Below are 26,938 nucleotides of genomic sequence, written 5' to 3' on the forward strand. Positions count from 1 at the left end.
ACTGGAACCCACCCGCACCACTGAGAGGAATGTAAGAGGGGGCAGCCACTGTGGAAAACGGTGTGACGGTTCCTCGAAAAGTCAAACCTGGAACTGCCATATGGCCCAGCAACTCCACTCCTGGGTGTATTCCCAAGAGAACTGAACACAGACGTCCACACAACAATGTGTAGTCGAATGTTCACAGCAGCATTCTTCATAACAGACAGAAGGGGAAACAACCCAGATGTCCATCAAAGCATGATGGATAAACAAAATGGGGTCTATCCACACACCAGAATATTACTCAGCCATGATAAGGAATGGTGCATTGATACATGCTAAAATATGGGTGAACCTTGAAAACATTATCCTGAGTGAAAGAAGCCAGACACAAAAGGCCACATATTGTATAATTCCATTTATATGAAATGTCCAGAACAGGCAAATTATTCACAGACAGAATATAGATTTGTGGTTGTCAGGGCTGGGGGAGGCTGGTGAGGAGTAAGTGCTAATGGGTACAGGTTTCTTTTAGGGGTGATGAAAATGTTCTGGAAGTAGATAGTGGTGATGGTTGCACAACTCTGTGAATGCACTAGAAACCACTGAACTGAAAACCACTTTAAAAGGGTGATTTTCAACTTGCAAAGGTACATGCACCCCTGTGTTCATTGCAGCCTTATTCACAATAGCCAAGACTTGGAAGCAACCTAAGTGCCCATCAAGGGACGAATGGATAAAGAAGCTGTGGTATATATACACAATGGAATACTACTCAGCCATAAGAAACGACGAAATCCAGCCATTTGTGACAACATGGATGGACATTGAGGGTATAATGCAAAGTGAAATAAGTCAGAGGGAGAAGGCCAAATACCGTATGATTTCCTTCATTAAGTAGTAGATAATAACAACAATAAACAAACACATAGGGACAGAGATTGGATTGGTGGTTACCAGAGCGGAAGGGGGGAGGGTGGAGGGTGAAAGGGATAATTCGGTACATGTGTGTGGTGATGGGTTGTAATTAGTATTTTGGTGGTGAACATGATGTAGTCCATGCAGAAATAGAAGTACAATGATGTACACCTGAAATTTTTGCAATGTGATAAACCAATGTTACTGCAATAAACAAATAAGCTAAAAAAAAAAATAAATAAATAAATAAATAAAAGGGTGATTTTTATGGTGTGTGAATATCTCTCAATAAAAAGGAAAGCGACTGAGGCTTCCACTTTCCTAAGAGACATGAGGACATTAATCTCTATTCTGCTCCCTGCTGAAGTTTGAACAGAGGTCATTTCCCAGCGCCCCCTGTCAGGGACCATCCCCCGCCCACTCCATGTCCTAGTGGGGTGTCAGTCTGGGTGTCCGTCCTCTGATCATCCCCCTCACATTTGAGGTGGGCACACGACCCAGCCTGGCCAATCAGCAAATTCCATCTCTCATGGGCAGTGAGTGGGCAGGCGACCCCAGCAGAGCCAATCAGAGTCTTTCCAGATCACTAATCTATGGCGCTCAGAGAAAACGGTCTCTCCCTCCACCCTGGATCAAGAACTGTAAGGGTTATGAGAGCGCAGATCTGCTGGTCTCCTATCTCACCCAGAGAACCTGCTGGAGGATGAAATTAACACACAGAGGAAAGCAGAACCAAGAGAGGGGGAGAAAGACAGAGCCCTGACATTATCTGAGCCCCTGGATCCAGCTGTGCCTGAAGCCAGCCCAGGGAATGAAAGCCAATACAATCCCTTTCTGCTTGAGCTACTTTGAGTCCTGATTAATACAGCCAAGTCACATTTTATACAGACATAGGTTTGGAGAAAACCTCAAGTGGTCAAATTACTCTTCAAAATCCCCTGAAGTATAGTTATACATTTAGGGGCTCTGTTATGCAAAATATCTAGATCTTTAAAGAAGGGAAGTAAGTCCAGCAAGGTGCTTACGCAGTGAGGTGTTCCCACTTCCCATCTTGTCCCTTTCATCCTGCCTCTGTTTCTCCCTCCTGCCTTCAAGCTGGGAGGGTCGAATCCATAACTTAACGCTCAAATGGTGTGTCTCCGCTGGGCACTAGACAGACTGGGAGAGGGAGAGCTGGGGTGGATGACCCACTGCCTGGCAGAGCCCACTAACGGGTCTTTGGAGAGGCACAGGGAGGCCCAGGGCAGAGTCTGGGGGTGGCAGAGGGCAGGCTGACAGCAGACACAGCCCGGAGCTCAAGTTGGAGGAGCGGCTAGGGTGTTTTGAGGATAGTGACATCTGTACGCAGTGGCAGGTTCTTTTAGTGACTGAGATAAACCCCCTTCCATCTCACCAAGCCATCAGTAAAGTCTACCACACACAAGACACACACACACCCGTGTGTAGGTAGTTTCCATGGAAAACTGTCATGTTCAACAAAAGGTCAGGAAAGCTGAAGCAGTGCCCCACGAGCTTGGGGGCGCCACCCATGAGCACACAGGAACCTCAGAACTGAAGACACTTTGGGTAGGGGTGGTGATGGTAAGGCTGACTCGCGCTATCCAGGTGAGCAGTAAGTTCTGATCCAAGCTCTCTGGAGAGCAGGCTTGATTCCAAAGCAGGAGCTGCGATTTGCAGGGAACATGAGGTGAAGAAGCAAGAAGAGAGGGGTTCACCCACGGGAACAGCCCGGCTGTGGTGCAGCTGCAGAGTGCAGGGCCTGAATGGTCACCCCACATCCACACACCCGGAACCTCGGAGTGTGACCTCATTGGGAATAGGGTCTTTGCAGACGTAATTAAGTTAAGATGAGGTCACACTGGATTAGGGTGGGCCCTAAATCCAATGACATGCCCTCATAAGAGGAGAGGACACAGAGACACATGGGGAGAAGACCAAGTGAAGACAGAGGCAGAGATGGAGGGATGCGGCCACAAGCCCAGGGAGGCCTGGGGCCCCCAGGAGCTAGAAGAGGCAGGAAGGACTCGCTCCTGGAGCCTTCAGAGGGAGCTCGGCTCTGAGACACCTTGAATTCAGACTTCTGGCCTCCAGGACTGTGAGAGAACAAATTTCTGTTGTTTTAGCCCCCCCGCTTTGTGGCATGTTGTTATGGCGGCCCCAGGACACTCGTGCAGGGAGCACCAGGAGTGTTCCCAAAAGGGAGCAATGGTCCGTGTCGCTGGAGCCTACGGCGTGTGGGGACGAGCACAGTGAAGACACTCCTTCCTCCCTTCAAGCACTACCCACTGAACGCTGCATCCATCAGCTACTGCTGCACACCCATCCCCCCAAAAGCAGGTGGCTTCAATAATCATTTCTTCTTACTCGTGCAGCTGGGTCTTCCCAAGGGTCTCTCATCCCCGAGGACGGGGTCTCCCTAGGGCGTGTTGTCATGGCGCTGACAGAAGTACAAGAGAGGCGAGCAGAAACACACAAGGCCTCCCGGGGCCTCAGCCTGGGACCCACACGCCACTCTCCGCCCCAGCCCACCAACCACACGAAGCGCATGGCCGAGCCTCCAGAGGGAGGACCGCAGAGTCATGTGGCCAAGGGGGGAGGAACCAGGAACAAACGTACATCTACCACAGCGTCTACCGGGGTCCAGGCAGGACTGAAACAAACTTAACTGCAATTAAACTTCTCAGATCTGACCAGAGTGGACATGGCTGTCCCAGGCGCTGAATGTGCTGTTTCACTCAGGTGGGGAAACTGAGGGTGGGCGACTGCCAAGGAGTCAAGGGCAGGGAGTTCTCCACACCCCTCCCCCTGCCTGCTCTCACGTGTCACAGGAAAGACAATCGGAGTCCTCGTCTTTCCTTGTGACACATTACCCTTCACAATGACCCACCAGGCACACGCTACCTTCAACCCATTTCACAGGGTCACAAACGAAGGCCCAGGGCGTTTATACACCTCAACTGAGGCCACAAGGCCACAAACAGCAGAACCACTTACCATTTCTCTCCAACATGGAGAAGAAACGGGCTCCAGCTGTATCAGAAGAGTCTGGGGTCAGATTTAGAGGAAAAACTCCTGCAGTCACCAGGTCTGGGGACAGAGCACCAAGACCATTTTGGAGTCCCTTTCTCCAGGGCCTTGTAAAAGGCAACAGCTTCTCCTGGGAGGAGGCGAGCTCAGTGGAGGACAGGGTTAAACAGCCCCCCAGCCCCCGGGCCTGCTCTGGACCCCAGGACCCCTGGCTCAGGGGTCTCCTGGACTCAGCCAGCACGGGCTGGCTTCCTGTCACCTACATCACCCAAGGTGCCTTTCCGAGTGCCAGGTGGGAAAGCTGCCTGTGGGTGAGTCAGAGGCTCTGTGCGTTCTGTCTGACAAGTGGCATGGAGCAAAGTGGGCAATGATCCTAATGGCATCTGACAGCCCTGACCCCGTGTTCAAGGGTGAGATACCCTGGGGTGAGGAAGTGGTGGAGGTGTGGGCAGGAGCTTGCGCCCAAGCCCCCAGCACCTGCCAGCCCCCAGGAAGCACTGAAGAAGATGCCAGACACAGGATCAAGGTCAAGAGTTCCAGGGTCTTGGATGGAACCCAGGGTTTGTCAGCATACATGGCCCCAGAGGCAGCAGCCTTCGCCCCCCCAGTGAACCCTCAGCTGGCCCTGAACCTGGTCATTTCCCAGGATCTAGCACCCACTCCCAGGCTCTCCTTCTCCGTTTCTTTTTATGTTGGGAGGCCAGAGCCGGAACAGATGGCTGTCACCCACCAGAAGGCCTCTCCTGGCATGTGGCCGGCCCTCCCCCGGAGGCAGGAAGCCGCATGTACCCTGCACAGACAGCCCAACTCTGCAGGGCCTGGAAGCGCGGCTGCAGAGCAGGTCACCTGGTGGGGGCAGGGAAGGGACGGGCATGCCCATTCTAGAGGCAGGACGGGGGGGACACACCCCACCCTCAGCTAGAACGGGCAGTGTGTGGGTTTCCTATGGAGCTGTAGCAAATCATCACACACTTAGTGGCCTAAAACAACACACACTTACTATCTTACAGTTCTGGGGGTCAGAAGTCCACAGTGAGTCTCACGGGGCTGAAATCAAGGCGTCGGCTGGTCCCTTCTGGAGGCTCAAGGGGAGAATCTGTTTCCTTACCCTTTTCCAGCTTCTAAAGGCACCCACATTGCTTAGCTCGTGGCCCCACATCACCCCCACCTCTGCTTCCATCCTCACAGCTCCCCCTCTGACTCTGACCCTCCCATCTTCCTCTAATAAGGACCCTCGTGATTACAATGCCCCCCCAATGATCCTGCATAATCCCCTCATCTCAAGATCCTTAACTTAACACATCTGCAAAGTCCCTTTTGCCATGGAAGGTCACCTACGCACAGGTTCCAGGGATTAGGACGTAGGCATCCTTGGGGGCCACCACCAGCCTACGGCAGGGAGAAACCCCTCAATGACACAGCAGTTGGGCAAGGCCACCCACCACCTCCTCCTGCAGCCCTCCCTCCCAGCCGAGCAAACTGGTGCAGCCTTTGTCGCGGGCAGCGTGGCAGCAGCTACCACAAACCTTAAAGGCACACATCTCTTAGCCAGCAACGCCTGCTCCCAGAGACTATGGCGCAGAAACACCCCGGCCGGCAGCAAAGGTAGGTGGGCGAGGTCTGCGCAGCCTTGTTTATAAGACTGAGAGATGGGACACGCCTGAAACTTTCACTAAGTGAGCGCTGGACCAACATGGTGCATCCATAGCATGGAATATTATGTAGCCATTAGGAACCATTCAGGTCTGGAAAGATGCCATTGATATAAGTGAGGAGAAAAGAAAAACAAACTACGAACGACGTAGACAGTACGGTCCATCACTGGAAAAGGAAATCACGAAGGTGCGATGCACACATCTGCACATGCGTTGAAAAAAACCCTAATTCCCTCTAAGGAGATGAACAGATCCTGGTGGGACACAGTTACTTTATAACAGTCTGTTTTATTGTTTTAATATTTTTATAAGGATATATTACCACTTTAATAAGGAATAATATTTTTTTAAAAAAACAAAAATACCACTCCCTCCCCCAATTTCAGATCCTGAAAGGTTCTGTTTCCTTTAGGATGGAAAGATGCCCCAGTCGGCGAGCCCAGGCAATCTCCTGGCAGACAGCTCACCCGCCGCCTGGACCCTGCGGGGCCCTGTGCTCTGTCTCCTGCACCCGCGCTCTGGGACCGGGGGGTGGAGACCCGTAACTCAGGAACAGGGGAGCCCTGGGGAGAGCTGAAGGCAAACAGGCAGGCTCCCCTGAGGCCCAGCCTGAGAGAAACCAGCCAGGGCCAGGCATACAACAGGCGCTCAAAGAGCGGCTGGGGATTTCTCCCCGAGAGGCCTCACCCAAGGTTTTGTTTACCAAATCCTTTCCTCCCAGGGGCAATGCTGTATTTAGAGAGCATTTCAAGGAAGCCAGCCAGCACCCCCATATGCATGACTAGGGAGTCCCAGAGTTTGGTCCAGGTCTAAAGGACCTGAGAGAAGGCACAGGGCATAGGCCGTGCCCCAGACGTGAGGTCTAGCCCTGACTGGGCCACTGCCTGGCTCTGGGACCCGGGCACCCCCCTCTTAGCTGGCTCTCGGCCACACTGCCCACGGGGCCCACCTTCCCCCCATGCCATCCAGGACAACCGCCATCCTTCAGAAGGGCCGGCCTGCCTGGCGCCAGGATTCTGAATGCAGAAATCAAGTAGCCATGTCGGCTGTGGGTGCGGGAGGGAGGAATGGCTGCCAATGTGCCAAGAATTTGTCATCTCCCGTCTACATGCCTGGTCAAGGTCCCTCCCAGCTCCACCTGCTGCAATTCTGCTCACTCAGCAAAGCATCACGAGTCGTGAGTGTCAGCTGATGGCCAGCACAGGGACAATCGCCACAGCCCTGTGAACGGCCATGACAACCCGGCCAGCCTCAACGCACAGGAGCGGGTGTCCTCATCCACCCAGCCACGTCCTCGAAGGCTCCTGCCCCCACCTGGACAGAGAGATGCCCTCTAGGTCTCGGGAACTCCCAGCCCAGCCCCACCTCCTGTCCACACGCCTGTGCCCATCCAGGCTGCCCCCGCGGGGGAACAAGAGGTCCTCACACAGCACAGCCACCCCTGCCCGCACCTCCTCCTCACTCACCCTGGGCACAGCGGTCACTCCCAGGAAGCAGAGTTGGCTCCAAGCTCCAGGCTGTGGGTTCAGCGCCAGAGGGATGACAGACCAAGCAGTGGCAGGCGGGGACAAGGAGCATTTGGAGCATCTTCCTTCCCAGGGTGTTCTGGCTATCCACCCCCCTCCAGCCCTTCCCCCAACCACGGCATGGTCAACCTAAAGAGCAAGTTCAGGAGCAAAGCTGGTCCCCTGCAGGGATCTCCAGGTGTGTGTGTGTGTGTGTGTATGTTGCACGCAGTGAGCTCTCATCCCCATCTTTGCGAGCACCCCCCACGCCCAAGTGCTCTGCTAAGCACTGCACAGACACCATCGCATGCAATCCCCACAATGCAGAAGCCCAGAGAAATTGACCTCCACCACCCTCTGCAGAGTCAGAGGACCCACCCAAGGCCACACAGCGAGCCACCGTGTCAAGACAACCACGTCTGTAGGATGTCAGGGCCCAGGCGCCACGAGGCCAGACTAAACCTGCAGGAACACGCAATCTCTCTCCCGTGAACTCTGCCAGGACACGGCCTTGCTGGACCCAGGAGGGCCCACCTCACACCCTCGAGAACCCGTGGGCACCAAGGAGCAAGAGGGGCCGCAGTCCCCTCGGGAAGGACTGATAGCGCAGCTGTGCCACCCCTGCTCCTTGTGAGCTTGGCCCAGTCGGCCCCTGCCCCGAGGAGGCCACAGCCACGGCTCCGGGTCCCCAGCACCAAAGGAAGCAGCCAGTGCCCCCGACAATGAGCGAAAGTGGGGCCTATGCAGTTACTCATTCATTCATTCATTCAGAGCACAGCTGCGGTGCAAACACTGAGCTACTGAGGCAGGCGCTGTCCCAGGGCCGGGATTCAGCGGTGACGGAGACAGACACACCCCCTGGCCTGGCGAGTTTATGTTCCAACAGAATGTGAGTCAACACACGATGACGAATCCCTCCTCCTCTCAACTCATCTTACGACTCTGCAAACCCCTAGACACCTCTTCAGAGTAACATTCACTAGAGATAAATCACAGAGGAGGCACAGAGGGGGTCCCAGCAGAACGACCACCACTAGAGTCCCACGTAACTCTCGCAGGGTCTGTAGGTCGGAGGAGCCACAGGTCTCACACCAGCCAGAACCCTCCCTGCCCTCGCCCTCGGCAGACACAGCCAGTCAATCGCAGCACCCTCTCCCATGGCACTGGTGCAGTGTCAGACACCTTCTCAAGCATGACCATCAACCCATGGTGCTGCTGAAGTGTCCCCGGGCCACCTGGGGGAAGGGGGGTGGAGAGGGCTCACGGGCCACAATCTGCCCCATACCACCCCCTGCTCGACAGTACTTCCCTGCCTTTATCTGCTTTACACTTCAGGAAGCTGTGACAAAGTGCTCTGCTGCTGAAAACTGAAATGTGACAACCCCTGGGCTAGGTGTCCTCTGTGCTTCTTTCATCTCTAGTAGGTGACAGGTGTATATTTTGATTCCCAACCAGACCGCAGGCTGGTCCTCTGGTGAGCAGCAGAGCACAACCATTAGGTTTCATCTTCCAGGCCAGCCATGCCTGCTAGGAGCACTGTGATCAACCAGTTATGTCTGCCACTGGCAAGGGCCAGGGGTGATAAAGAGGCAGTAGGGGCGAAGGTGACATATTTGCTGCCTTGGTAAAGGATGCTTCATAAAAGTGTCCCTAGTGTATGAAGGCAGGAGAGGTCTATACCTGTGGTCCAGCCGAATACAAGCTGCTCAAAGAGAGAGCCCCCAGTGTCCGACTTTGCTGGACTCACTACGTTGGGTGACAGGGCAGGATGGAGTCATCCTTCACTATCGGGAGTTCACAGTGGGGTGCCGAGGACCCTACGGGAAGTCACAGGTGAAGAACAGTGGTACTGTCTGCTCTGACCTCGTCTCACCCAGACCGACCTGGCACACACTCCCCTCCCCGTCATCTCCCACTGAAGACCCCGTCAGGGCCCTCTCCACCCTCCGCCAGTGTGGCAGGCATGTCTGCACCCCTCTCCTCTCCCCTGTGGGCCTCCTGTGAGACAGAGGAGCAGGCGGTTCTCAGGCCAGCAGCACCAGCTCCCGGGAGCTCCTCGGGAATGCAGGTTCTCAGGCCCCACTCAGACCTGCACAATCAGAAGCTCTTGGGGGGCCCGGCCATCTGCATTTTACACACCTCCAGGGTGCTGAGGGCACCTGAGAATCACCTAGAGAACTTTAGGGCTCTGAAGCCCAGGTGGCACCCCAGAAAGGAACTCAGCACCTCTGGAGTGAGCTGGCATGCGTTTCTGAGTGCCCCCAGGTGATTCCCGCACACACGAGGGGGTGGGGGGCAGGCACTGAGAGCCAGGCTGCAGACCCCACTCCGAGGGGGAACCCCAGCTCCCTCCTTGCTGTATGGCCAAGCCCCGGTCTGAGCAGCTGTGGGCCTTGGTCTCCTCTGAAATGGAGACAAAGGGACCAGCTCTCACAACTCAAGCTCCGTGCAGGCCCCGCTTTCCCGGAAAGCCCGGGTCCCCCGGCCTCACAGCAGCTGTCCCCACAGAGCTGCTCTCCAGGGAAGGTCCTGGGCGCTCTGACGAGGACACACCAAACCGTTTCTCACCGACTCGGCTCAGTAACCCGCGCCCAGGGGACCCGAGGGCAGAGCGCCACGGCCCATGGCTCCCTCACCACCTGGTCGTCTCTTGGTTGAGACAGTGACCGGCGTCTGCCCGGGGCCAGCCACTCCGCAGTCCCACGCGGCCGCTGCAGCCGCTGTCACACTCCAGCGGAGCCTGGGCCTCGGGGCCTCTGGGCGCTGACCCAGCCGTTCATCTGCCGGCTTCGCTCTCGAGGACGAGGACGTGGCTCTGCTCCCTCCTCCTCTTCTCAAATCTAAGCCACTGAGAAAACGCAGGCAGTGCAGCTCCAGCCGCAGCCTGGAATGGAGGCTCATCCTTGTCCCCTCCCAGAGACCAAGGACACTGTCAACTCCTGCCTCTGAGAGGCGACTGAAGGCACCAAGAGGGCGGCACGGCTCAGAGTCACGCCTCCCCGCAAGGCCACCAGGCTGAAGGCGAGGGGCCGATATGGCTCAGGGGAGGGCTGGGAGGACGACAGTGGCACACATCAGGCCCTATGCACACCGCGGGCGCTGCCTGTCACTCCATCCAGCCTTGGATGGGGAACCTGGCCCAGAGATGGTAAGCACCTTCCCCGGGCCGCTCAGCAGTGACGGGCCGAGGCTGGACGCGGGTCTGCAGTCTCTGTGACCCGGCATCCAACACACAGAGCTGTTGTTCCAGTTCTCAGGCCTTCATGGCAGACAGGCGCCATTACTCCTATTTCACAGATGACAGAACTAAGCCTCAGAGAGAAGGAAAATCTGCCCCAGGTGGAGGTCCTCAGGTGTGCCGACTGAGCCCTACCCACAATACCACCGCGACTCCTTAATGGGAACCAGTGCCCCCAATATCCGTGGGATTTGTCAGAAAATCGCCCTGTGCCCCACGTCCTCAGTCCTAAGAAGTTCGCCTGGTCGTCGGACTTTAAAATAAAGTCAGTTCCGTGGAAGACCATCCAGAAACCCTGTGCTTCTGCCTCCCAGACCCTTGGCGGAGAGCTGAACTGCAGGCCAGACGGGAGCTGTCACGAGCAACCTGAGTCTTTGATGACACTGTCCCCCACCCTATAAACTGCCTCTTGTCCACTGAGGTCAGCAAACCAACAAAACATCACACAAACGGAAAAAAAATAAACAAACAACTGGAAGGAGGGAGAATCGCCAAAATGCCGAGAGTCTCTGGATGACGAATCAGCCCAGACCCAAAGCTGCTTTCTTCCTTTACGCTCCATTTTCCAATTTTTCTACATGGAACGAGTATTCCATTTACAATGGAAAAAATAACTGCTGAACCTAACTTGATCTTAGAGTACCAGGCGAGCAGTCATAAACGCTGCTCCTATTAATTTCCGTGCCTGAACGCTTCTGGGGGAGTGGGGAGGGGGCGAACAGAACAATTTTGGACCTTGATGTTCAGGTAGTGATGCCATTTTTCTTTTGGCTTCTCAGAATGGATCTCGTTTCCCTGTAAAACCTCAGAGTTGTGAGTGGCAGATATTCTGCCAACAAACCCACCTCTTTTGTTCCTTCACTGTGGATCAAAGGTCACTGAAAACCAGAACCAAATGGGCTAAAACTTTAATTAGTGACAGGTTGGGAAGGCCTGAGCCATAGCTGAGCCAGGAGCTTTCCTGGAATAACTCCAGGTCTGCCCCTGGCTGGGAATACAGAATCATCCAGAAAGATGCCGGGGTCTGTCTTCCCAGAAGCCTCCTGCCTAGGCAGCCTGAGGGGTCTACAGCAGCCCCCAGATCCCGATCTCAAGCCCCAGGACTCTCAGGGCGGACCCCGGGGACCCTACTCTGACCCAGGAGAGCAGACAGATGGTGGAAAGCTCCTGGTTAACTCAGCCAGGAATTATTCCTTGAGAACCCAGGAGCGTGGCCGCCTGGGGGGCCCCTGGCTTTCAGCAGGGCAACTTCCTTCAACCTGTGGCAGAGCCTGCCGTGTTCCTGCTGTCCACAGGCTCCCACGGCCTAGCTGGACCAGACCCAGGCTCACATACTTACCACCGCAGCTCCCAGGGAGCCAGACCCCGGGACCCTTCCTTCCAGCTCTGAAGTCCTCAACCCTGCACCAACACCAAAGACACCTCAAAATCCAACATGGCGCCCACCAATGGTCAACTCCAGACCCGTTGCTTAGGGCCCAGGCTGGCTACCCCACTGAACCCCAAACTAAGTCCTGCATCCCATTCAGAATAGCTATTGGCCCAAAGCACCAAGTCTTGCTAAAGCCCCTTGCCTGGCGCCCACAGCTGATCTGTCCAGTTGGTGCTGTCTCCAGGGGCTCATGAACGATCTGGGCTGCAGGATGGGGTGGCCTGGACAGCTTCCACCCTATTCCCACATCTCTGCAGTGCTGGTCGCTCCATGCCCACCTGGGATCACAGCCGTGGTGGTATCACACCTTTCCCTTAACCAGCGCTGTCCTACGCATCTCACCAGCAGGATGGCCCAACCTCTTTATCCATCGATATTTTACTCTAAATACCAGCATGTAAAACAGATACAGATGCTGTTCTGTTTGAGAGGAGGCCATAGGACCCAGAACCTCCTCAGACCAACCATTTCCTTGTCCCACCTCTGAGAACCGCTGAGGATTGCCAGGGTTCCAAAGGGCATAGTTCGAGAAGCACCAGTGTAGGCCTCAGACTGCGCAGCACCACCACCACGCCGGCCCAGCAACCCCTAACCGCCCGGCCGCCCCGAACCCCCAGGCCTCCTACCTAGAGGCCGCGATCTCCGCCTTCTGCTTGGCGATGGTGGCCGCGCGCTCAGCTGCCTCCACAGCCCGGTCCACCTTCTCGCGGATCTTGCTGGCGCGCAGCGGGATGAGGTTCTTGCGCTTGCCGCTCACGAGCACATTCTGCTTGTACTTGCCCTCCTCTTTGGTGCCATCGGGGAAGGTCATGCAGCCGTAGCCGTGCCGCCGGTTGCCAGCCCACTCGCCCTCATAGCGCAGCCCGTCCGAGCGCTGGCTCACGCCGAAGCCCGAGCGCTTGTCGTTCTTCCACTCGCCCACGTAGGTCTCCGTGGTGGTGGCGTCGATGTCGTCCTCGATGACCGACAGCTCGGCCTCGCCCTCGCCCAGGCTGATGGTGGAGTGGATGTCGCTGGCCGTGGAGCTGACCGTGCTCATGCCCGCCTCGCTGCGGAAGGAGCTCTGCTTGCTGCGCTGGCTCGCCAGGCTGCTCTTGGACTCGGACTTGCGCAGCTTCAGCCCGCTCAGCAGCGAGCGCCGGAACAGCCCCTTCTTCTTGCTCTTGAGGATCTCGGAGTCGCTGTGTGCCACCAGCACGAAGCCCCCCCGGGACACAGCCGGGCTGCCGGCCACCGCCGGAGACCCGTCGGGGTGCAGCGCCGCGCCGTTGGTGTGCTCGCTGCGCAGAGAGTTGATGGACGTCCTCAGGGGCGAGCGGATGACCGCCGCCATGCCGTAGGGGACACTCTGCCTCACGCCATAGCCTTGGCGCATGCCACCAACCCACTGGCCCTGGTAGGTCCCTGTGGAGACAAAGGAGAAGGGTGAGCGCCCAGAGGCACACGACACCGTGGACGGGTCCCCAAGGTTCTCCCCGTCTTCGGGGAACTCAGCGAGGTTTACAGACCATGGTGCGTTTTTACAGTTGACACCACTGACAGTCACCTTAAAGACACTTCCGTCCTGCGTCCCACAGTTGAATTTCGTTTTCTCTCTTGGGAGTTGGGGAGGGGGAGGGAAGGCATGACAGTCTGATGTAGAGGCGGGAGCACAGAATCAAGAGTGAACTGGAGAGCTCCCCCTGCGTGGGCAGAAGGCCCAACCCAGAGAAGACCCAAGAGGGAAGCAGTGAAGGAGGAAGAGCACATCCTGGCTGAGTGGCCCCCAACGGGGGCTGTGGGACCAGGAGTGGCAGCTACAGGGACACAGATCTGGGCTACAAACTGGGTATTGAAGAGGCTGCCTTGGAAGGTAGTAAGTTCCCCATTGCTGGAGGTACCCAAGAAGAGTTTGGAAGACCACTCGGCGAAGACACCTTAAGTGCATGTGGCCTTTAAGGTATTGAAATCGGCAGACCTGACATCCCCCAAAGAATCAAAAGCACTGACTCAGATATTTGCACACCTTTGTTCACAGCAGCATTATTTACAATCGCCAACAGGCGGAAACAACCCAGATGTTCATCAGTGGGTAAATGGATAAACAAAATGTGGTCCATCCATACAACGGAATATTATTCAGCCTTAAAAAGGAACGAAATTCTGACCCATGCTACAACATGGATGAACCTCGAGGATATTATGCTCAGTGAAATAAGCCAGCCACAAAAGGATAAATACTGTAGGATTCCACCTATATGAGGTACTCATCGTAGTCAAATTCATAGAGACAGAACTTAGAAGGGTGGGTGCCAGGGGCTGGGGGAGGGGGAATAGGGAATTATTGCTTGATGGGTACAGAGTTTCCGCTTGGGGTGACGGAAAAGCCTTGAAAATAGAGATGATGGTTGCAAAATATTGTGAATGAAATTAATGCCACTGAACTATACACTTAAAAATGGTTAAAATGGCAAATTTTATATTATATACATCCTACCGCAATAAAATAAAAAGAAAAAAATCAGCAGAACTGGGCTCATATTCTCGCTCCACTCATTGGCCGTGTGACTTTAGGCAAGTTTCTGGACCTCTCTGACCCTCAGTTTCCTTATCTGTAGAACGGGTCTAAATTCCTCGTGCCGCAGGTTGTTGTGTGAATTAAATGACCCTCAGCATGGTGCAGTGAGGCGGGTCCCCACCCTCCACCTCCTCCCACCCTTGCTCCTACCAAGAGCTTTTCCTGCCTCGGGCCACCACTGTTCACACTGGGCAGTGGGCACCTTCTTCCCCAAGAGACTGTGCACCCGAGTGCCCCACAGCACCCACTGTACCCCCTCCCAGAGACAGTCAACCTGGCTGTAAGTGGAGGACAGTGGTGAAGGGACGAGCAAAGGCACTGGCTGATTCTGTGCCACTCAGCGTCCTTGGTGTGGCCCATGCTGGGGCAGAGACCCCAAGGCTCACACTAGCCCCGGGTTGTGAGAAGGACCCTGGGACTAGGTGCACGGTCCTGGGTGGCTCCTGCCCTGCATGGGCATGCGGTGGCCTGTGGTAAGCTGGCCTTTTAAGAAGGCCAGACCTGCTGCCTGGACAGCGGCCTACTGCAGTCAGTCCAAGCTGGGGATACGCTGCCATTGTAGGGACTCTCACCCTGGCTCACTGCCCTTCTACTTGTGGGCTGAGGACAAGGCTGTCAGATAAAACACAGGGTGCCCAGTTAAACCTGAGTTTCACAGGAATAACAATTTTTTAGGGACATATGGTATAAGACATACTTAAACTAGAAATGATCAGCTTGATGCCCTGAAATTCAAATTTAACTGGCCATCCCATAGGTTTATTTGCTGAATCCAGCAACCCCAGCTAAGATCCTCCAAGATGGCACCCCAGGTTTTGCCGAGATGGGGGCACTAAGGATGGCAGGCTCCCCTCCCACAGCTGAAAATGCCCCTGGGAAGGAAGGAGACTCAGCCCACTCCACTCCCAGCACCCTTCCTTCCCCTCAGGGAGGCTGGGGCTTACAGATAAGGATGGAAACCACAGTTAAAAAGCGAAGGCATAATGGATAAGCAAAATGTGGTCTATCCATACAACGTAGTATTATTCAGCCTTAAGGAGGAAGGAAATTCTGACACATGCTACAACATGGATGAACCCTGAGGACATTATGCTCAGTGAAATAAGCAAGTTACAAAAGGACAAATACTATCTTACTTACTTATTCCACTTATATGAGGCCCCTAGAGGAGTCAAGTTCATAGAGACAGAAAGTAGAAGGGTGGTTACCAGGGACTAACCACCAGGTAACCAGGTGGTTAACGGCAGATGGAGGTTACCGTTTAATAGGTACAGAGGTTCAGTTTTGCAAGATGAAAAGAGCCGTGGAGATGAACAATGGTGATGGTTGTGCAGCATTATGAACGTATTTAATACCACCAAACTGTTCACTTTAAAATGGTTAAGATGGTAAATTTTATGTTATTTGTATTTTACCACAATTAAAAAAAATAGGTTCTCAGAGTGGGCCATAATCCACTTTGACTGGTGTTCCTATAAGCAGAGGAGATGAAACCAGGGGTGCGCATAGAGGGACAACCCTGTGAAGAGGCAGGGAGAGGGTGGCTGTCTGCAAGCCAAGGAGAGAGGCCTCAGAAGAGCCCAGCTCTGGGGCTCCTCGATCTTGGACTGCCAGCCTCCAGAACTGGGAGAGAATAAAGGCCTGTTGGTTAAGCCCCTCAGACTGTGATATTCTGTTATGGCAGCCCGAGCAGACTAACACAGGATTCTCAATCTAGCCAAGTGACATAAGGATAAAAATAAGAACTAAAAGTTAGGAGGAGAAACCAAGAAAAAGGATAAAAAGCCAGATTGCCGAGAACGTATAAACAATGAATTTTAAAAGAGAGCCTTCTCCCCTCCTGCAGGACAGAGGAAGAAAAGTTTCTGCAAAAAATGAACGAGAAAAGTGTGTTCCAGGAACAGGAGGCAGAGAAGATAGTGGGGGTGGGGCACGGGTGCTGTGCTGAACAGAGACTCTGCCCACTTCCCCGGCCAATCCGGGCACTGGCAGCCAGAATTACCAAGCCCAGGCAGGGAGAACTCCTCTGGGGAGACTGAATCGGGCCGGCAGTGGAGGCCGCCACACACACAACTTTCAGTCAGCTTTCCCGTCCCTCCCTTTAATAGACGAACAACCAAGCAGCAGCAGACATCTGCAGAGAGCCTCCAACAGGAAAGAGAGAGACGAAAACAAACAAATAAATGGGAAAATGAGAAATTGAGGGAATCGTGAGAACTACAGGGTGTGGAAGAAGACATCAGGGAAGCCACAACTTAAATCCTCATCGAGATGAGATACTGCATCCACAAAATGAGAGTCAAATGCCACAGAAAAGGGAAAATCCAAGACAAAGAAAGAGCTCCTGCAAATTAAAAGTATGATGGCTAAAATAAACATTTTGATAAATGAGTTGGAAGATAAATTCAAGAAAATCTTTCAGAAAATGGAACAAAAGGAAGAGGTGGAGAAAATAGTAGGAAATAGTGACAAGAAGATTAGAGTCATCCATGAGTCATCCAGAAGGCCGCAAATCTACATATCAAGGGTGCCAGAAAGCAGTGAAGGAAAATTACCAAAGGGATAAAATAAGAAAGTGTCCCAGAATTGAAGGATGTGAGTGTGCAGGGGGAAGGGGCTCACAGACACCCTGCACAGTGAAGGAAAAAGACTCAACCAAGACATGGCATTGTGAACTTTCAGAATTCCAGTGAGCAAAGTTCCCAAATTCTTCCAGAGAAAAAGAAAAACAGACTGCACAGGAAGGACTGAGCATCAGAATGGCACAAGATTTCTTACCAACAACATCGAAACCTAGAAGTCATGGGAAATTGACCCCCCGCCAATTCTGACAAAAATGATTTTCAATCTGGAATTCTATACCCACCAATTTATCAATCAAGTAATTAGGCCACAAAAACTATATCTTCCATGCATCCTTTCTCAGGAAGCTACTGCAGGATATACTCCACTAAAATGAGGGAGTAAACTGCAAAAGAGGAAGACACAGGGAGATCCAACAAACGGGAGAGGCAAAGGGGACTCCCAGGAGCAGAGGGGGTGTGGGGGTATATATATAAAATCTTCCAGAAAGCAATGAAGGAAAATATACAAACATATTAAAAGCATGTATAATATATATATTATATATAATGTGCATATTATACATAATGTGTGTATATATATGTATATATTATTGATAGAGAATCTGGTGAGTTTGTTCATGTGAAAAGCTGCATTGAGAGGTATTTTACTGAGCATTTGGAAGGGAAAGAATTAACCAGTGATTTAAAGAAAACTATGCAATTGAAAAAATGAAGCAATTACTAACTCAAGTTGCACGTGAAACACATATGTGAGCATATAGAACCAGAGTGCGTTGCATGGCCCAGCAGCCAGCCACACTTAGAGTCTTTTCTTAATGGAAACACTGAATATGCATTTAACAAAAAAATGGTGACATAACAATACTGGAATGGTTAGGGAAGGGAAGAGGAAGAAGGTTCTCAAAGACTGAAAACCTTCATCTCCCACAGTAGGAAGGCAGCAGGTAACAGCTGAACGTGACCGTGAACCCAGAAAGCAGGAAGTGCCTATATTGAGCATCTCAGAGGTAAGTCTCTGACGTAGCAGGTGAAAGAGCTCAGAGTTGTAGTTCTGGGCGGCAGCAGATGGAGGGGTCAGGGTCCTGCCGATTTTTGTTTCAAGCACTGTTTTTAGCACTAATTGACATCATAAACTACGGGCACATTATCTCGTTAAAGATTAAAAATTTTAATGGGGCAAGGGAGGGAAGACACTGTTAAAAGAAAATTCTCACAATAGGGATATTTTCCTCGTTTTTCTGGCCGTGGAAACCAAGGCTCAGGGAAGATTTGTGCCCCATGGGGGTGGGGACCTGCTGAACCCAGCGCCAACACAAAGCCCTGCTCCTCACAGAGGACACTAGCCTGGTGAATGCCCACCGTGTACTCAAGAAAGCCAGGAAGAGGGGGCCCAAGTGCAGTCATTGGTCTCCTGGGGGGCTGGAGGGGAGAAGCTTCCCTGAGAAGGCATCAGACATGCAGACTGGAGGCAGGAAAGGGACCGTGAGACGAGGCCACTCGTGTGAGAGGCCACAAGTGTTATGTGCAGGTAACAGTCATCCTGCACTGAGAACGGGACACTAGCCGGGAGCCACCCAGGTCAGAGCGGGTAGAGAGTCAAAGCAGACCCCAGTGGGGAGCAGCGAATACGACCTCCACATTCCGACTCCTGTCACCCGGATGCAGGGGGCCGGGCCACGCGTCCAGCCTCGCAGATCGGGGAGCTTGAGGACCCATCCGGGTGCGCCCCCTCCACCACCCATCAGCCTGAGTGTGGGTGTGTGAGGGGGTGGGGTCCTGAAGGCGGGACCACCAGGCTCAAGGGCAGGCAGCACCCAGCGCTCTACGTGGTGCCCCACGTGCCGACTGCACGTGGACGCATTTGTTTTGCACCTTTCACCTCCACATCTGCTCATATCGGAAGGGCTCTTTTAAAACGTTTTTTTTTTTTTTTAAATAATTAATAGGCTACTTTTCAGAGTTTTAGATTTACAGGAAAATTTAGCATAAAATACAGAGCTTCCCCCCCACCCCCCGAACACTCACCCGGGGTTCCTGTCACCCTTCATCAGCAAGGTAACCTTGTAGCCGTGCATGTGCTACAATCGGTGAGCCAGTTCCCACACAGTAACTAAGTGGTGTTTACATTGTATGGGTTTGGACCAAGGCAGAATGGCATGTATCCATCTTTAGAGTACATATAGAATAGTTTCGCTGCCCTAAAAATCCTCTGTGCTCCACCTGTTCATCCCTCTCTTCCCCAGCCCCAGCCACCACTGATCTTTTTACAGTCTCCATAGTTTTCCCTTGCCCAGATGTCATACAGTTGGAACCATACGGTATGTGGCCTTTCAGCCTGGCTTCTTTCACTTGGAAATATGCATTTCAGGTTCCTCCACATCTTCCTGTGACTATGTACCACAGTTTGTTCTTCCATTCTCCTAACAAAGGACATCTTTGTTGCCTCCAAGTTTTCGCAACTATGAATAAAGAGGTCTTTTACACATAAAAAAAAAAGTGGGCCTGATCTCGGTATAAAGAACATTCTTCTAAATCTAATATATTCATCTTTACTAAAACTTCCCTGCGTCGGCTGCCTTCTCAGTCAGGGGCACCTGGAAAGCCCTCCTGGGGCGCCCGCAGGACCCAGGGCCGCCGCAACCAAACTGCACCATCAGCTAACTCCTGCTGAGCACTCACAATCCACGGGGTGCCAGGTGTCGTTTCACAATGGCACACGGGGCTCAGAGAGGCACAGGGACTTCTCCAAGGCCACACAGCAGGAAGAGACGGAGACCTGACTGACCCCACTTGGCTATCTCCAGAGCTGGAAGGAGCTGCATGGACAAGGGAGCCAGCCTCTGACGCCTCATCGTCCCCAACTTAGGGGAGACCCACACCTGGTGACATCAGCCGATCAGTGCACGTCCAGAGCAAGTCCGAGAAGAGAGGAGGTGACTGGTCTGTAGACTCCAGTCAGGTGTTCTCTCAGTATTCCCTCTGAGCTGAGGTCCCTCACTGTGTCACCCTGACCTCACCGGGGAGGGCAGAGGCTGCTTCCCACCTGCCCACAGGAATGACACCACCCACACTGCTGAGTGCTCATGGCGTGTCCACCCTGAGCTAAGGGCTTCCAGAGGCCGCTCGCTTGGTTCTCACAACCCTATGACAGGGACGTTATTGTACCCATTTCACAAATGCAAAAACTGAGGCCTGATGAGGTTAAGTCACTGGCCCAAGTCCTGACACTGAGGAGGCAGCAGAGCTAGGACCCCAATCAGGTGTGCCCGATTCTCAGGGCCACGTTCTGGACAATTTTTCTCTACCCCGCACTGAAAAATAGGAAGGTGGGAAGTCCACATCCAAGAAAGCAGACTCCAGCTCCTATCATACCACGTCCCCACCAGGCCCATGGTTCTCCCGTCTGCTTGCACAGACTCGCTCACTCGGGATGGCAGGGAGGCGAGTGGCAAGAGACTCATTCTGAACGAAGGTCCCCCAGGACGGCAGCTCTGCGCCCAGAATGGGGGGCGGTGACCAGGCAGCGGAGAATGCGGGTCTCGCTCAACGGAGGCCTGCAGCTTCTCCTGCCCCCCGGTGTCAAGCGCCGTCTTCTCCCCAGGTGAACGGTTCCGACGGGCCGGCGGCGAAGACCTGGGTGACCCCCATCAGCTTCCAGATTTCAGTCCCATGTCCCGTTGGGCCTCAGGGGAAGGGACCACCCTTGTCCCCCTACGCCCCTCCCTCTGATTCTCCCTCTGGGCGTTAAAGGAGGGGGCGGGGGGGCGGGGGGCAGGAACAGAACGTGGCACAGAGAGGCTGCTGCTCCGAATCCTGCCATCTGGGGGCACCTTCTCAGGACCTCCACTCCCCTCTCCCCTCTCCGGTCACCCAGCGGGCACCGAGGCTCAGCAGTTGCCCGAGGCCCGCAGGGCTGGCAGGGGTTAATGGCAGGGGTTAATGGAAATGTTTGTGAGGTGGGAGAGGCAGGGGTAGGAGGAGGAAGCAAGGGAGCCCCTCTTCCAGAATGGCCAGAAGTCAGGCAGGTCTGAGCACAGATCTTGGCCACGTGACACTGGACAGATTCGTGGACCTCTGGGAGCCTTGCTTTCTCTGTCTGCAAAATGGGGACAAACATTATTTCCCTCCGAGCTACAGAAGAGGAGCACAGTGAAGGGACGAACAGCCAGGAGCTGGAGCCAGACTGTCTGACAACAGCTGTCAAAGCCTGCACAAGTGACCTAGTTTCACCCTCCCTCAGTTTCCTCTTCTGTGAAATGGGGACAATGCCAACATCTACCCCACAAGCTTATCATGAGGAATAAATGATTCGTGTTCGCAAAGCACTCTGAGATGGTGCTGGGCTGGGCGTGTGGCAAGTGTGTTTAAATACAATACAGCCGGAGGCCCAGGTGGCCCAATGAGTGAAGAGCCCAGAAGTGACACCTGCAAGGCTCTAGATAAGCGGTGGTGCATCAGCATCACCTAGGAACTTGTTGAAATGCAGATTCTCAGGCTCACCCCAGGCCCACTGAGGCCGACACCCCGGACGGAACACGCCTTCCAGGTGACTCCCACACCACTCAAGGTCAAGAACCAGGTCCTCCCATTAGAATCACCTGGAGAACTTGGAAAATAATCAGTGACGCCCGGCCCGCCCAGAGACACGGATTCAGCAGGCCTGAGGTGAGGCCCGGGCGTGGAGGGTTTTAAAAGTTCCCAGGTGACTGTCATTTCAGAACCAACAATTACTTTCTTTTTTACATTAGGTTTTTGAGGACCACCGACTCTTGTTGCTAAAAAGTCGCCTGGTGGTCAAGCTCCCATCTTCACTCAGACAGCAGCCTCCACCTCACCTGCCCTCCCTTCTCTGGGGCAGGGTGTTGACACACAGCACCACACACACTGGGGCCACGCTGAGTGCCCAGCCTTCCAGCCTGAGGACCCACACGAAGAGGGAGGATTTGGGCTCAGGTGCGTCACGGATCCCTTTGAGATGTGATGCAACTTACGAGGCATTGTCACAGGGAAAAAAATGCATCTCCACCCACAACCAAACACAGGGGCTCCAAACCACCCCAAGGCCGTCTCTGGGCCCCAGTGAGACCTCTGCAGGCCTCAGTGTCCAGAGCACTGGGCCAGAGGACCCCGCAGAGCGGAGGGAGGGCCGAGGGCTCCACATGGAGCCTCCTGTTTCAGAGGGACAGGCAGAGGTAGTGAGGGTGTGGCAGGATGCCCACCAGACCCCTTGGGTTCAAGTCCAGCTCCACCATTAGCTGTGCATCCGGGCAAGTTACCCTCAGTTTGCATGTCTGTAAAATGGTGATAATGACAGCCCCGGACCCCCGGGGCTGCAATAAGACAACGACTGAACACGAGAACCTGGGGTGGCCTCGGGAGAGTGAGAGTGAGTGTGGGTCTGTGCGCTTTTATCCTCACGGAGGCCCCTCTAGATCCCTGTCATCTCCTCATGGAGGTCCCCCAAGGTCTCTGTCATCTCCTCATCGAGGTCCCCCCAGGTCCCTGTCATCTCCTCACAGAGGTCCCCCCAGGTCCCTGTCATCTCCTCACAGAGGTCCCCCCAGGTCCCTGTCATCTCCTCACAGAGGTCCCCCCAGGTTCCTGTCATCTCCTCACAGAGGTCCCCCCAGGTTCCTGTCATCTCATGGAGGTCCCCCCAGATCTCTGTCATCTCCTCATGGAGGTCCCCCCAGGTCCCTGTCATCTCCTCATGGAGGTCTCCCCAGATCTCTGTCATCTCCTCATGGAGGTCTTCCCAGAGTTTGTCCACTCCGAGAAGAATGAGAGAGTGGTTGGAGTCCAGCTTGTCCTGCAGTGTCACTTCCTTTCCCAATGACTCCTAACATAGAGAGCTCGATCACTGTCACCAGCCAGCTATGGGAGCTTGCTGGAGGCCCCTCTCCAGCCCCCTCTAGTCTCATTCCTGCAGCGTGGGGATCACCCCCACTCTAAACGGCTGTTTATTCACCTAACCAGGATCGACTAAGTACCCACCGTGTGCAGGGCTCATATTTACAGGGAACAAAGAGCCTTGGGTCTGAGATTTAGAGGGACAGGAGGCACTAAGTGACCACCCCACCAGGAAGAGACCCAGAGCAAGGCTTGGTGGGGAGGGAGAAGGGGCAGAAATGTGGTCAGGACCCCTGCAGCAGACACTGACTGTGGGCTCCAGAAACCACTGCTCTCTCCAGCCCCGTCAGGATTTTCTCCAAACACAGACTCCACCACGTCCAAGAATAAATCCCCAGAAAGGTCCCTGCTAAGGACTTCTCAGCTTCCAGAAGACTCTTTTAAAATGAAGCTGACTGGGAATGTAAAACAGTACAGACACTTGGGGAAACAGTCTGGCAGTTCCTCAAACAATTACACCTAGAGTTACCGAACAACCCAGCAATTCCACTCCTAGGTGTCCACCAAGACAAAGGAAAATGCACGTCCACACAAAAACGTGTACGCGAATGTTCACAGCAGCGCTATTCACAAGAGTAAAAGTGGAAACAACCAAGTGTCCATCAATAGATGACAGATAAACAGAATGTGGCCCATCCATACACTGGAATACTACTCAGTCTTAAAAAGGAATGAAGCACCGACACACTACCACATGGGTGAACCTCGAAACCATGATGGTGAGTGAAAGAAGCCAGACACAAAAGGCCACATATTATATGATGCATTTATATGAAATATCCAGAATAGGCAAATCCGTAGAGACAAAAAGCAGTTGGTTAGGGATTAGTGGTTGCCAGGGGTTGGGGACGGGGAGGGGGGAATGACAGCCAGGTATAGGGTTTCTTTCTGAGGGGATGAAATGTTCTAAAATTGACTGTGGTGATAGGTGCACACTCTGTAAATTTACTAGAAATCACTGAATGTGCACTTTAACTGGGTGAATGTATGCTATGTGAACTATACTATATCTCAATAAAGCTAATAAAAATAAAGCCATGGGTAGCGGAGCCCCTCTCTGCCATCTGGGCAAAGAGCAGGCCCTGGCGGGAGGCTGTTCCAGCCTTCCTTTGCCATGGGGAGGGGCATGGGGGCCTCCGTCCCCCTCCTGACACCCTGCAGCCACTCTGCCCACCTCCTTCCTGTGAATGCCACAGCTCGTGTTCAATGACAACCGTCCTCAGTCCTCCTGTTACCGGGCTCTGAGGGGGGCTCTCACGGTATGAGGATTTCCCAGAAAGCTTGTTCTGTGGCCCCCACAGCTGGGGTTAATCCATCCAGAGGACCCCGCAGCCCATGCAGAGAAGGACCCCTCACAGGACACGGAGGTGGAGTGTCCGATTTCAGATGTGACATGTGCTCCCGAGGGGTGGGGTTGGTGCAGGGCCCCCAACCTGGGGCTGCAGACTCCAGGGGGTCTATAGACACAATCAGGGGTCATGGGTAAGGAAATCATCCTTGTTTCACTAACCTCTCCCTGAGACTTAGACACACAGCAAACCACACCGGCATTCCCCAAACCTGTGACTTGGTCACAGCAGAAACAGCACGTTCCTCGAGGGTGGCTGCGGACACCCTGCGGTAGTGTTACAGCCCAGGCCTGCCCGGCCAGAGTGGGCAGGAGAGCTCAGCAAGGGCCCCACTCTTGCCCTGTCAGACAAAGAGTGGCCAGCCAAGAGTGGCCTGGGCCCAGGACACGCAGAGCCCACAGCCCCGCACCTGCCCCTGCAGCCCCACAGATGCTGGCTCCAAGCTGGCTCAGGGCCCAGTGAGAGACATCCAGTACTGCCGCCGTCCCGCCCCAGGCCACTGCTGCCCAAGGCAAGGGGGACACAGAGGGCTGCCCAACCGTCTCCAGAAAGAGCAGCTCAGAGAAGAGCCTGAGGCTCCGGAGAGAGAGGAGCAGGTGGGGCCCGGTGGGCCGGGCGGTGGCCAGTGGCCAGTGCAGACCCCTCCATCTACCCCTACCCCAGACAACTCAGCATCCATATGGCTGGGCCTGTAAGAGGCTCTTGCTGGCCCCCTACTGCTCCTCCCACCTGCAGCAGCCTCCATCATGCCGCTCCTCTGACCTCGAGCCCCTAAGGGACCAGGGGTAGTGGCAAGTCACCCAACCAGACTCTGGGACTCCAGTGCCCCCTTCATTTCCCAGAAGCCCTGACTCCCCGGGAAGGAGGACCCCAAGACACATCTGGGGAGGAGACAGGTCAGTGGCTAAACCATCTCCTCCAGCCCCACCTCCAACTCCTGGTCAGCCCTGGGGATGGAGCTGGACTGGGCATCTCCAGGTGGGGTCTGATATACAGGTTGGAGACCTTAACCCTATCTGGGGCCCCCTCAGCCCCCTCCTTCCCCCACTAGCTCCTCCTTCAGGTCTCAGTCCTTCAGGAAATCTGGCCAGACCCAACCTGGTCACACTGGCTCAGGGGCAGAGGGCTCCTTCCTGGCACCTGTCACAGTCCCCATTACACAGGCAGGAGGGCTGGGCACCCCAGGTTGATGGGCCCTTGAGCGAGGGGCTGTGTCTGTGCCCTGCTGCCCCCCAAGGGCCCCCAACACCTGGTGGTCATGGCCCCCACAGTCAGCTGGAGACCACTGCCCAAAGGTCAGTGGTGCCCATTCTGGCCCGCCTCTCCCTGTCCCCATCACCTCAAACTCAGGCCCAAGAGGAGAGGAGGAACCAGTTGGGTTTTCCAGAGGCTTCCCTCAGCCATCAACAAGAGTCCTTAGGGCACTGAGAGGAACAGGAAATGCCAAGGGGACCAGAAAAGTGGGTCTAGGGGCAGGAGGCAGAGGCAGGTTTGATGGTGTGATGGCCTGAGGTGTTCCCACCCCCTCCCCAAAAGCCCCCTGACACGTGGGCACTGTCCAGGGCCCCTAGCTGGGCTGTGCCATCCTCCTATGGGGTATAACCCACCTCACAGAACGCCAGCCTCAGATAAGGTCCCCCCGAGACCACGATAACGTGAGACGAAACAGGTCACTGTGCCACCCACGCAGTGCCAAGCTTTCCCCTCAAGGAGCTAAAACCATCTTTACCCATTACAGCTTCATCCCGGTGTGCCCCCCGCCCTGTGGATGAGACTGGCTGAGATCCCCCATCAGAGAAGTGCCCCTCTTTCTGACAGCACCCAATCAAGAGTGAACCCCACTTTCTCCCAGACACTCTCCACACCGCCACCCAAACCCCAACCCCAACCCCACAGCAGGCTCCTCTGACCCCCTATCCTCTAACCCCCCGCCCTCACGGCAACAGGACCAAACCCAATCATTTCCCCGCGGGCGCACTCCTGGGGGCCTTGGCTGGAGGGCCCTGACACCCCTGAGGGAGTTCTGGGTGTTTCCACATGAACTCCTCCTCTCTGACTGCTGTGGGTGGAGGGCAAGGCCTGGAGGCAGAGGTCTGCCGGCCTCCTGAGGGTCGGAGACCCTGAGGGGACTGAGAAGCCCCCAGTGCTGAGCCTGGTGGCCCTGTTTGCACGAGCTTGGAATCAGCCCCAGACAATCCCCCCAGCTTGCTGGGCTGGGGGTCCCGGGCCTTGGCTCCTTCTGCAGGATTTCACAGATGCGGGCTGTTCCCAGGACAGGGTTCTGCTCATCAGGCAGGTCAAGGCAGACCCGCATCTGACCTCGAGACTTGGGGCCAAAATGGTACAAGCTCACATCAGGTGAAGCTCCGGCTGCAGGGCTGGAGGAGCCACCTTGACACCCCCAGGCTTTCTCTGTCACGCTCCTCACAGGCTCCAGAGGAGGGCACAGGGCTGGAAACTGAGGCAGGGGTGCCGCTCGGGCACTGGAGCAGCCTGGGTGTCCAGCACCAGCACAGCCCAGCCCCCGCCAGCTTCTGCTCCACGGTGGGGACTGTGTGGCCACAGGTGACGTCTCCTGTGCACAACAGGACAGCCATGCCGCACAGGGTTGTCACAGGGACCTGACGGGAAGGTGCACAGAAGGAGCTGGGCGCAGGACTGCTGCACTGCGAACAGCAAGAAGTGGCAGCTTCAAAACACAGGGTCGAGCGAGAATAATATGTCCGTCCCTGACAGCAAGAGGAATTCTCCTTCTCCCTGCCTCCCTCTCCTCACGACCT

General features: G+C 54.6%; 1 protein-coding gene across 1 annotated transcript in view; it reads right to left on the reverse strand.

Annotated features, from left to right (window-relative positions):
- The window catches only part of JPH3 (junctophilin 3), an 89,033-nt gene that overhangs the window by 46,826 nt on the left and 15,269 nt on the right, over nt 1–26,938 (reverse strand). Inside the window, exon 2 of the mRNA XM_087419827.1 lies at nt 12,384–13,161. Coding sequence (XP_087275953.1) covers nt 12,384–13,161 — 778 coding nt within the window. The remainder of the gene's footprint in view (nt 1–12,383; nt 13,162–26,938) is intronic.

This window comes from Ceratotherium simum, chromosome 30 (genome assembly GCF_057802395.1).
Source record: "Ceratotherium simum simum isolate JZ-2026a chromosome 30, ASM5780239v1, whole genome shotgun sequence".
Lineage (NCBI taxonomy): Eukaryota > Metazoa > Chordata > Mammalia > Perissodactyla > Rhinocerotidae > Ceratotherium > Ceratotherium simum.